This window comes from Oryctolagus cuniculus, chromosome 1 (genome assembly GCF_051225735.1).
Source record: "Oryctolagus cuniculus isolate XC-2025 breed Fujian yellow rabbit chromosome 1, ASM5122573v1, whole genome shotgun sequence".
NCBI lineage: Eukaryota > Metazoa > Chordata > Mammalia > Lagomorpha > Leporidae > Oryctolagus > Oryctolagus cuniculus.
In genome coordinates, this window is record NC_142867.1 from 66,402,384 (window position 1) to 66,413,940 (window position 11,557).

At 58.2% G+C, this 11,557-nt stretch overlaps 1 protein-coding gene across 1 annotated transcript; it reads left to right on the forward strand.

Moving 5' to 3' along the window:
- The first annotated feature begins 10,012 nt into the window (after nt 1-10,012).
- Nucleotides 10,013-11,348, forward strand: TPBGL (trophoblast glycoprotein like). Its single transcript, XM_002708501.6, has one exon. It carries the CDS (start codon nt 10,028-10,030, stop codon nt 11,210-11,212), a length of 1,185 nt encoding a protein of 394 aa, XP_002708547.1. The 5' UTR covers nt 10,013-10,027; the 3' UTR covers nt 11,213-11,348.
- Nucleotides 11,349-11,557: the final 209 nt, after the last annotated feature.

Genomic DNA, 11,557 nt, shown 5'->3' on the forward strand with positions numbered 1-11,557 from the left:
TAATTAGTGCCCATTATGGGCTCCTTTTTAGCCTTTCCTTTTCTGAACTTCCAACTCGCTTCTGTTTTCCTTCCCCAGGGAGGGCCTGGGACACACTGGCTGGGCAAAGCTAAAGCCCCTGCCATAGCCAGGCCCTGTGCTAAGGATGGCGGTGAGCTGCTCATCTCGACTGTGGCGGGCAGTGTGGGAGAAGGGTGCTAAGGAGGCACAGAGTTTGGGGCTGCCCCAACAAAGTAATTCAGGACTGAACATTCTGTCCACCAGGCTGTCCTGAGGGTCCTGTGCTAACCTAAGCTTGTGGGAGGTAGGCTTTTCTCAGTGCTCAGGCCAGTCTTTCCCACCCACAGCTACCAAGGAGAGAGGTGCCCATCGAAGGCCCCAGGGAAATGCTGCCCTCGCCTGGGGATGAATGCTTTCCTGGCCATTTTGGGACATGGGCAGGGAAATCCAGAGAGCTAGAACCAGCGATAGACGATCCTGGCAAATGGCCAAGCTGAGGCTGGGAAGAGACCAGAGGCTTGGGGATGGCGGGAGCCTCCAGTTCTCAAGGTCTCAGCTGGTGGCAAGGGACGGTCTGTCAACATGAGCAGGCTCTCACGGCTGGGCGCTCCACTGCTCACTGCTGCCAGACAGGAGCCCCAGTGCTGAGGTGGGCTGAAACCCCAGACGTGACCCAAATGTCACACCACTAGGAAAAGACCATGACTGCAGTGGAGGAAGGCTGCTCCCGCCAGGCAGAGAAGGGCATGCTGGGTGGCACCCGGCAGAGCCACTACCTGCATAAACACACGGGTCAATAGAAAGGGTGGGAGGGTCGGGGTGGGGTCCTGTAGGAGCAGAGCAGAGAAAGAGACTAGCAGGGGTCAGAGGAAGCATCAGGAGCACTTCCTGGAAGAGGAGTGTCACGTGAAGGTTAGGGGAGTTGGCGTCGGAGGCTCAGGAAGGGTGCTCAGCAACAATCCTGGGCTCCAGGGCCCGCGTTGTGCCTGGCTGTGCATTCTGGGGGTGCCAGAACGACTCAGGGCCAAGGTGTCCTCCCTGCTCCAGCGCTGGGAGCAGGAGGCTGCCACATGTTCTCATCACGCTTCCTCAGCTGCAGCCACAGCCTGCTGCTAGATGGCCCCTCTGCTAACGGCTTCCAGGTGTGTCCTTGGGACCCTGAGGGGAGACCGCCTGGAGGACACACCCCCTCCTACCCAAGTCCCACCCCTCTGGTCACCTTCAGCCAGAGCCTGGTGCTGGCCATAGTCCACTGGCATGGCCACTCCACAGAGCATTGAAGGTTGGAATGCCTCCTTCTGATTGGCTGTTGAGCCCCCCATCCTCATCATTTCTGGCTCCTTGGTATCTTCAAGGTTGGGACCCAGGTGGTCACTTGAAAGGTTTCCTTTGGACTAAGATGCTAGGTGGCCTGCCTGTTGTGATGGTGAGAAGGTGACCCACTGCATCCTTGTGAGAAGTACAGCTACACCTGTCAAGTGTCTGTGACTGTGGGTCCCTTCCTGTCTGCGTATCTGCAACTCTCCCCTGGAATGTCTGTCTTTTAGTGATTTGTCTCTATTTTTGAAGCTACCAGTGTGTGTCCCTGTGTTTGTATATTCCACAGCAAAGCTTTCCTGGACTATAACAACAAATTCCATCACTGTCTAATAAATGAAAGTCCAATATTGCCCTTCCTGCTTCACTTCCCCAAGGCCTCAAGTTTTCATTCCAGTTATTTCCAGCCTAAGCAGGAGGAATCTGATTCATGTCCTGCAGGGGTAGCTTGCACTCAAGAAGGCAGAAGGCTAGCAGCTGATGACCTGCAAAGCTAGAGAGGTGCTAGAAATTGTGGCTTGGAGCAGGCGCCAAAGCTCCAGAAGCTTTGTGGTCACTGGATCCATCTCCTGCATACTCTCCTGGTCCAAGCTCATGCTTAAGTGAGTGGTGCTCCTGGACCACAGCTTATAGTCACCAGCAGCTTTATCCTCCCGCTCCTCCCTGTCATTCCTTGCCATGACCATCCCTACCACCAATAACACCTCAACCATCATCATAGCTGCTGTTACTGTCAATAGCATATCTATCATACCCTGACCACTGTTCCATGACTAACATCGGAGACTTCTAGTTCTTCTCAATAGCTATGTCACTTTTTTAAAAAAAAAAAAAAGTATTTTATTTATTTGAAAGACAGAATTACAGAGCAGGGGGGAAGGTGGGGTGGGGAGAGAATATCTTCCATCACTGGTATACTGGCAGCAACAACTGGGGCTGCACAGGGCTGAATCCAGGAGCCAGGAGATTCATCTGGGTCTTCCAAATGGGTACAGGGGCCTAATGACTTGGGCCAACTTCTGTGGCTTTCCCAGGCACATTAGCAGGGAGCTGGATTGGAAGCTGGGTTGGAGCAGCTAGGACTAGAACTGGCACCCATATGGGATGCCAGAATTGCAGGCAGTGGCTTACCCTGTTATACCACAACACCTGTCCCATATTTCACTTTCTCCCACAATAATAAAAACCACAGTGATTTCAGGGGCACATTTCCTCATATCTACCAGACCCTTTGAAGCCAGTTAGGTGTGGCCATGCAAACGAAAATGTTAGATGAAATCGTGGGAGTACCCATACAAGAAAGGATACCTATATTCATTTTTTCCCCCATCTTCTATCTGATGTGATGTCTGGTGCTTGAGCAGCCATTTAGACTACAAGAATGAGATCACATCCTAGGGAAGGCAGAGTGGGAGGCTGGAAGGAGCCTGGTTTCCTCGTGACTGTGGAGATTCAGATTCCGGATGACTACATCTAGACTTTCCTTTATGAGGGAACAAAAAAAGAACTCTGGTTCGGTATCATAAGACTGTTACTTTGGGCATTCTGATTTATACAGTTGAACCGAATCCTAGTTATTATACCTCATCATTATCACATATTATTTGCATGAAATAGTCCAGGCCAATGATCTGCATGGGGAATGAGGGGGAGGAAAATAGAGAACACCAGGACGTGGGAAGAATCCCTGGCTTGGTAAGTAGTAGTCATTCCGATACAGAGAAAGGCATTCAGCACCATGGACAGGTCCTCCTCCCTGCCGCTGGGGCAGAAGAGGTGAGGAGGGTTTTCCGGGGGTGGCAGTCGTGGTTTTCTTCAGGATAAGCTTGGTGCCAGGCGCTGTGCAAAGAACTGGGCTGAATATCAGGATAAATCTCTACCAAGTCCACATTTAGCTCCCAGGACCACAGCAAGCAGCTCAACACAGGAAGAATAGAAGGAAAAGGGTTGAGAAGCCAGCTGAGGAGGGGGACAAGAGGACTGCCTGCCACAGAGCACCAAGAATACGGGACCCCTGCAGGTGGGGGGAGGGCTCGGTGCTGAAAGGAAGTGAGTGCGTCAACTGGTCTGTGCATGAAGGCGGACAGCAGCCATGGGTGGGAGCTGAATAAAGTGAGGTCTCAGACCCAGAAGAAGCTCCTGGCTCCTGGCTTCAGATCGGCGCAGCTCCAGCCGTTGCAGCCAATTGGGGAATGAACCAGTGCATGGAAGACCTCTCTCTCTCTCTCTGCCTCTCCTCTCTCTGTGTAACTCTTTCAAGTAAATAAATATTGGGGCCAGTTCTGTGGCACAGTAGGTAAAGCTGCCGCCTGCAGTGCCAGCATCCCATATGGACCCAGTTCAAGTCCCAGCTGCTCCACTTCTGATCCAGCTCTCTGCTATGGCCTGGGAAAGCAGTAGAAGATGGCCCAAGTCCTTGGGCCCCTGCACCCACTTGGGAGACCCCAAAGAAGCTCCTGGCTCCTGGCTTCAGATCGGCACAGCTCCATCTGGGGAGTGAACCAGCAAATGGAAGACCCCTCTCCCTCTCCCCCTCCCCCTCCCTTTTCCTCTCCCTCTCTCCTTCTCTGTGTAACTCTGACTTTCAAATAAATAATCTTTTGAAAATAAATAAATAAATCTTTAAAAAAAGTGAGGTTTCAGGACCCCTCTGTTCCGCTGGTTCTATATCAGTGGCTCCAGTTCATGCTCCCAGGATGCTGGCGCTGTGACTGTTAGGGAATACACACCCTACAGCCAGACTCCACAATTCTATGTCTCTGCATCAGTTATCTAGTGCTGTGTAACACACCACCCCAAAATTAGTAGCTTCTGTGCATCAGCACTTTTGGGCGTGGGACAGCTGGGTAGTTCTGCCGTCCCACCTGCTGTCACTCAGGCAGCTGGAGCCAGGTAGAAAATAACCTGGGAGTCTAGGGGGCTTCAGCAGAGATGACTCATTTCTGGTGTCTTCCTTTAAGAAGCTTGCTTAGTTTCTGCACACGGCCTCTCCATGCAGCAAGAAGAGGGGAGCCCCAACTCACAAGAACATTTTAATCCTCTGTTTGCATCACATTTGCTGATGTCTCACTAGCCAAAGGAAGTCACACAGCCAAGCCAAAGTCACTGTGATAGGGATAGCAGAAAAACATGGATATGGATAGGCAGGAGTCACTTGGGAAGACTGTCATACATTAGTATGGCTACCATGGCTCTCGGTGTCTTGTTCATTGCCATTCTTAGTACTAACACCACAGGAATCTCGGAACTGACTCAAAAAGACCATGGTTCTATGGTCTGTTGCTTAGAATTCAAGATTTTGACTCAAAGATTCTGTGATTCTAGAAATGGAAGCCTTAGGACAGCTGAGGAGGATCATGAGGACTCAAGAGGAAGCTAAGGAAGTTGGGCAAACTACAGCCACTCCCAGATCTGAGCAGGAACCCACCTGTCTCTCCATTCCCATCTTTCAGCCCCCAACTTCCCACCTGGATCAGGGCAGTGGCATGAGCACCAAGTTGGGAAACATAAAATATAAAATACAGGCCCTGTGCCATCATTAATCTGGGGTGACCCCAAGCCCAGTTGTTAAACCCCTGGTGTTCCCACACAGCCAACCAAGGCATCAATCCCCATCTTCTGAAGGGTGAGGACCACTGGTGTAGCCAGGAGACTGACCTCCATTGGCAGGAGCCTGGGCCACGGTGGAGCTGAGGAAGAGGGTTTGGCTGCCATCACCAACTGTACCCACTGTACTGGGTTTTAAGAAAATCAAGATTCAAATAGGTTATTGGCCTGGGTATAAACTGACCTTCACTTGAAATAGAAAGGACAGACAGGAGAGAGGGGGAAGGGAAGAAAGGGAGCTGATTTTGCCCCTGACTCAATGGAGTCTACACAGCACCTACCTGGCCTTGAGCCTCAGTCTCTCCACTCTTTAGCTGCTCCCAGAAGAGCAACATGGAAACACAGTGGCTCTCAGAGAGAAGGCAATGTGGAACAGCATAGCAAAGCAATTTTACAGCTAGCGTGGGCCTGGTGGTGACCTCTGGCTGAGCCACCTTGTAGCACTCAGGAAGGGACAGGGACCTGTTCACTGTCACACAGCCAGCCAGCAACTGACCAAGACCAAAAATGAAGTGGAGTCCTGCCCTCTTCTACACTTCAGCTTCCAGTTCTAACCCAATGGTGTGTGTGTGAGTGAGATAACCAGCCTGGGCCACCATTTGTAAACTGGAAAGCTCTGTGCCACGGCAGAGAGGGACCTGGCTTTGTTGATGGCCTGGGAGGCCCGGGGGGGTGGGGAGAGGACCAAGGTGGGGGCAAGAGCATTCCTGACTTTCAGAGCTCTCATCCAGTTCATTTATTCCAGCCCTTCCCCAGAGGCCCGGGCCGCAGCGTGGAGGAGGAGGAGGGTATTAAATATCGGAGAGTTATTTAAAAGCCCATTGCCCTCCCCTCACAAGCAGAGCGTGGCCTCTGCTGACTCAACGGAGAAAATGAATCTTGGGCCTATGGATTTTCCTGTGTCTCAAGGCAGCGGGGGAGGGGAGGGAGTAGTGAGAAATGGGAGCAGCGAGGCCCACAGTGAAGTCTTCCCTCCCCATGCGAGCGGACACTATGCAGGAGGAGGGAATCCGGGGCCTCCCCTCCACCAGATGGCTGACCTGTATCTCATCAGGCCCACCCATCGCACCTCCTCCCATCTCAGAGGAAGGAAGAATGGAGGGGCAGCATGAGGGCTCCGGAGACACAGCAAGCTTGGATCACAGGTCTGGAAGGACCCCAGACCACCCACCATCACTTTGTAGATGGGAGAACCAAGATTCTCACTAGGCTGGAGTCAGTTCAAGGTCATACATCTAGAAGGCAGGGCATCAACTTGGGCAAATCACAGTAGTACCTCCCCCTCCCTGACCCCCACTCCTAAAAAGTGAAGGGGCATGGGACTGAAAGCCCCCCACCCCTGTCCATCCCATCCACACACACAGTTCTGCAGAAGTCTGGAAAGGCAGTGGTCCTAAGACACCTCTGATGACAACACGGAGCTGCACTTGACCAGGGAAGGGCTACCTGCTGGGTCACCTCGGGGAGGTCCCCAGACCTCTCTGGGCTCCCTGCCAAGGCTCAGTGGAAAAGGACTCAAAGGAGCTAGAGGCTCAGAGTGGGGCTCTGGGACTGAGTGGGAATAGAGCAGTGAGGTCCAGTGTGGCTGACACAGGGGTTCTCATCTGGGCACGGGCAGACCATCAGTCTGCTGGGGTGCAAATGGGGGGCTGCACATGCCCTCAGCCCTAAGGAAATCCCCAGCCCTTGAGTTCTTTGCCCACAGGTTCCCCTGGGGTCTGACCCTGCCACACGCCCAGGAGAGAGGGAGCTTCCCCGGGCAGTGCTGCAGCTGCCACAGAGGTGAGCAGGGAGCCCACGCCCCTCAGGCTCGGGTCCCAGGCAGCTGCGCAGCCTTGGCAGCAGCACTCAGCCTTTCTGTGTGCCTGTCTCCTGGGGTGAAGCTCGCCTCACAGGGATGGGAAGACCAAGTCTGGGGTTCTGCAGTGCATGTCACTTAGCAATCATTCCCTCATGCCTTCTCTGAGCTGAGCCCTGAGCTGTGAGCTAACAACTCCAGAAGTCAAACTACCTGGAGCCCCAGTTGCTGACAGTCAATAGCTGAGGGCAGCCCCTCGTCCTCTGCTAAACACAGTTCAAAGGAAGAAAGGCAGCCACGGGGGCTTCTTGGAGGAGGCCCTACTACATGCTGAGCCCTGAGGGCCATGAGCTGGACTGGACAGAGTCAAGGGGAGAGTCCTCTATGGATACAGCAGAGAATAAACACAGCCTCGTAATCAACTTGCCATGCATTTATTAAATACCTACTGCATACTGAATACTAACAACCCCAAGACTGTGAGGGTTTTGCTTCCAGAGAACAGAGACTCCCCTAAATGGCTCGTAGACCCAGTTCCAGGAGCACTGGGAAGGGAAACACCTGCTCAAAGCAGGAAGAGAGGGGAGGAAGCGGGACAGGCCATGCACAGAGGCAAGCAGGGAGACGCCCATTTCACTACCCACCACCCGCTTGCTGAGTAGGGGAAAGGAGGGACACAGAACAGGGTAAAATGGCATGGGAGCCAACTTAGCTCCTAAAAGGAACAACACCTTACCTGGGGCCAACGGGTGACATCACAGGTAATAGGTGCCAGGCTCGCAGACCCTAGTGGGTGGGGAGTTTCTTCTTCCAAAACACTTTCAATTCACTTTATCACGGCAGCCTTGAGAGGAACACAGAGGAGGAATCTGACAGTGCAGAGGGAGGAGGTCCAAGGTCACACCAGCCCAACCTTGGCAACTGTTCCGATCTCCATCCCCTGGGGCCAGGCTGAGCCTCCCTGTGCAGGACTCTGTCACTTGCAGCCTTCCACCTTGGGCAGAGGCTGGGCAGGTTCCCAGGACAAGCCCTATCAGCCACTGGCTTTGGGTCAGATCCCTGACCCTCCAGCCTCAGTTTCCCCATTTGCAAAACACAGATGGCATGGGCTCCGCTGTTCTGTGTGTCCTTCCATGGGTCCACACGACTCGTGAGCACTCCCTTGTGCTAGCCTGTGTGCCACAAACACAACAGTGAAGACGACTCCATGCCTCTCACTGGGGGGGAGGGGGATGTCAGAGCCAGGGCATGGGGGAGGGGGCAGAGTTGAGGCAAGCGCAACAGCCAGGGAGCCAGCTCCCAAGGGCATCTACTTGAGCCCTCAGGTACCCCAGCCAGGCCCCTCCACAGACCAAGGGCAAATCTCTTATGTTTCCTTGCACGGGTGTGTGAGCTGGCCCCAACTAAGAATGCAAGAAATGTTACTGTCAAGTGTGTAAGTGGACATACACCTGAGGCACTCGACGCTCTGCGCACACGCACCCGTGTGCAAACGTGCCCGCATATGCTTGCAGAAAGCATACCTGCGCCTGCCTGGAACTGTGCACAAGTGTGTGCAAGCCTTCCCGGGCGCGTGTACGCACGTCCGAGGAAGCATGAGACTATGAGCTCACACCTCGCCTCTCCGTGTACAAGCATACCCGTGTGTACAACCTCATGAGTGCCTCTGCACAGACGTGTCCAACCCTGCATGAGCAAGTTACTGCTCTCCTGTGCCAACACCTGGGAGCCAGAGAGGAAGGGGAAGGGGAGAGAGGGCTGGGGGACCCCCAGCAGCCTCAGCTCTCCTCTTGGGTCTGGTCCACACCCCAGGTCAATGCAGGGGCTGCCTCTTCTCCTTAAGTGGCATCGATCCGTTGGTAGACCTGTTAAATATAACCGCGGGGAAGGAGTCACAACCGTACCCAATTCAGGACAAAGAGTCTGGTTCCTGGGGGAGGGTGCCCTCCTGCCCAGCCAGCTCTGCTGATATGCGCATGGCCTGCGGATCAAGTGTCAGCTTCTCCAGCCTGAATAATTCATGCCAAGGCCAGGAATGCGCCCTTCTCAGGAGCCTGTCTCTTTAAATCAGGTCTGGAGCTTCCCAGTTCTGCAAAAAAATAAATAAATAAATACAAGTCCAGAACAAAACAAACCTATAAACAGCTCAGCCCCCACCTCAGCCCCAGGCCCCCCTGAGACCACTCCCCGCTGCCAAGGCTGCTCCTGTGCTCCCACCCTCCCGCCCCCCCACCCCCCACCCCAAGCCTCCTCCCCGATTCACCACTTACAGGTGGGGAAGCCCAAAGCGGAGGAGGGGCGGGTAGGCAGTGTCCTGCGTGGTGCAAAGGTGCTGGGGCCGGGAGCGAAGCAAACAGCTGAATCACTACACGCTCGGGGTCCCTGTGCCTAGGCGAGAGCTTGGCAGGAGACCAGTGAGCCTGCGGAGGAGACCAGACGGGAGAGCTCCCGGCCCAGGCAGAGCAGCCAGAGGTGCGGAGAGCCGGGCGGTGCGGGGAGGGGCGGCAGACTTCCCCGGGGGGGTGGGACAAGATAGAGAGGAGGGTGGTCGCACGGGACCTGCAGGGGCGGTGACAAGGCTGGGCTGAATGGAATGGGGTCGCAGGGGAGGAGGACGAGGCTGGGGATTTTCCCAGTCCCTCCGCGCCCTCTCTCTGCTCACAGAGACTTGGAAGAGGCCGAAAAAAGGAGTAACTTTCTCAACCCACCCCTCATCCCTGCCTCCATCCCGCAGAACTCTCGCTTCCTGGGCTGGGCCGGGCCGGCCGCCCCGCCCCGCACGTGCCCAGGCACCCGCTGAAACGTGGGGGCGGGGGCCGGCCGGAGCCTCCCGGAGCCAAACTTCGCCGCGGCCCCAGAGCCCGGCGCGGGAGCCTGGGGGCGCGGCGGCCGAGAACCCCGGTTCTCCGGAGCCTCCCACCCCGCCTCCCTCGGCGAGGAGGGCGCGGAGACTCCGCTGAGGGCGGAGGAGGAGGCTGGGAGGCGGGGAGGGTGGGGGGGGAAGAGGCAAACCCTGCCCACTCGGCTCGGAGCCCGGAACGGCCGCGCAAGTCTGAGGCCGGCGCGCAGGGCGAGAGGGCACCGGGGGCGGGGGGCGCCGCTCCGCGCCTCGACCCTGCTCTTTTCCCCCTCCCCCCAGCCAGGAGAGCCGAGGCTTCTCGGGCTTTGGAGACGGCGGACGAACCAACCGCGACTGCCGGCCGCCCCGGGTCAAGGACTTGCCCCACCCGTGCCCCCCCACCACCAGGCGCTCCCAACTCACTGGTGAGCGCGGGGACCCGGGCGCTGGATGCGGGGGCGGCCGCGATGGCCCCGCGCGCGGGACAGCCGGGGCTCCAGCGACCGATGCTGCCGGGGCTGCTGCTCGTGGCGGCGGCGCTGAGCCGGCCCGCCGCGCCCTGCCCCTTCCAGTGCTACTGCTTCGGCGGCCCCAAGCTGCTGTTGCGCTGCGCGTCGGGCGCCGAGCTCCGGCAGCCGCCGCGGGACGTGCCACCCGACGCGCGCAACCTCACCATCGTGGGCGCCAACCTGACGGTGCTGCGCGCCGCCGCCTTCGCCGGCGGGGATGGGGACGGGGACGCGGCCGCGGACGGGGAGGAGGCGGCGGCGGCGGTGGGCGTGCGCCTTCCGCTGCTGACCGCGCTACGCCTCACGCACAACAACATCCAGGTGGTGGAGGACGGCGCCTTCGACGGGCTGCCCAGCCTGGCGGCGCTGGACCTCAGCCACAACCCGCTGCGCGTGCTGGGCGGCGGCGCCTTCCGCGGGCTGCCCGCGCTGCGCTCGCTGCAGCTCAACCACGCGCTGGCGCGGGGCGGCCCTGGGCTGCTGGACACGCTGGACGCCGCGCTCACCCCGCTGGCCGAGCTGCGCCTGCTGGGCCTGGCGGGCAACGCGCTAAGCCGCCTGCCGCCCGTCGCGCTGCGCCTGCCGCGCCTCGAGCAGTTGGACGCGCGCCTCAACGCGCTGGCCGGCCTGGGCCCCGACGAGCTGCGCGCGCTCGAACGCGACACGGGCCAGCCCGGGCCGCGCCTGCTGCTCGCCGACAACCCCCTGCGCTGCGGCTGCGCCGTGCGCCCCCTGCTGGCCTGGCTGCGCAATGCCACGGAACGCGCGCCCGACGCGCGGCGCCTTCGCTGCGCCGGCCCGCGGGCACTGCACGACCGGCCTCTGCTGGACCTGGATGAGGCACGGCTGCGCTGCGGCCGCGGCGACCCCGACGGGCGCGGGGAAGAGGAGGAAGCGGCTGGCCCGGAGCTGGAGGCCTCCTACGTGTTCTTCGGGCTGGTGCTGGCGCTCATTGGCCTCATCTTCCTCATGGTGCTCTACCTAAACCGTCGCGGCATCCAGCGCTGGATGCGCAACCTGCGCGAGGCGTGCCGGGACCAGATGGAGGGCTACCACTACCGCTACGAGCAGGACGCCGACCCGCGCCGCGCGCCCGCCGCGCCCACAGCCTCGCGCGCCGCCTCCCCCGCCTCCGGCCTCTGAGCGCCTCCACCTGGAGCCTGCCCCGGCCCGCCTGGGCCCAGATGGCAGGCTCCCTGCTGGGGAGCGCTCCGAGCTGCACCCCTCGTCCTGTTCTCCGTGCGCTTCCACGGTCAGAGACCCGGAGACGCCCCTTCGAACTGCAGAAACCCCGCCTGCCCGCCCACCGCAGGTTCTGAAACAGAGACCGAGAAAGCCCGGGTCCCTGCCGGGGGGGCCCCTATCTTTGGATCTGAGAGCTCAGACGGAGACCGGCTCCACCCAACCCGTGCTTGGCACTCCGGCGCCGCAAACGAGGCTCTACGGACTCCCAGCCCTGGCCCCGGCCTGGAGCTCTCTCACGCCTCC

Bases quoted from the DNA above. Each gene is read 5' to 3' on its own strand.
- TPBGL (XM_002708501.6), top strand. From the start codon at position 10,028: ATGGCCCCGCGCGCGGGACAGCCGGGGCTCCAGCGACCGATGCTGCCG.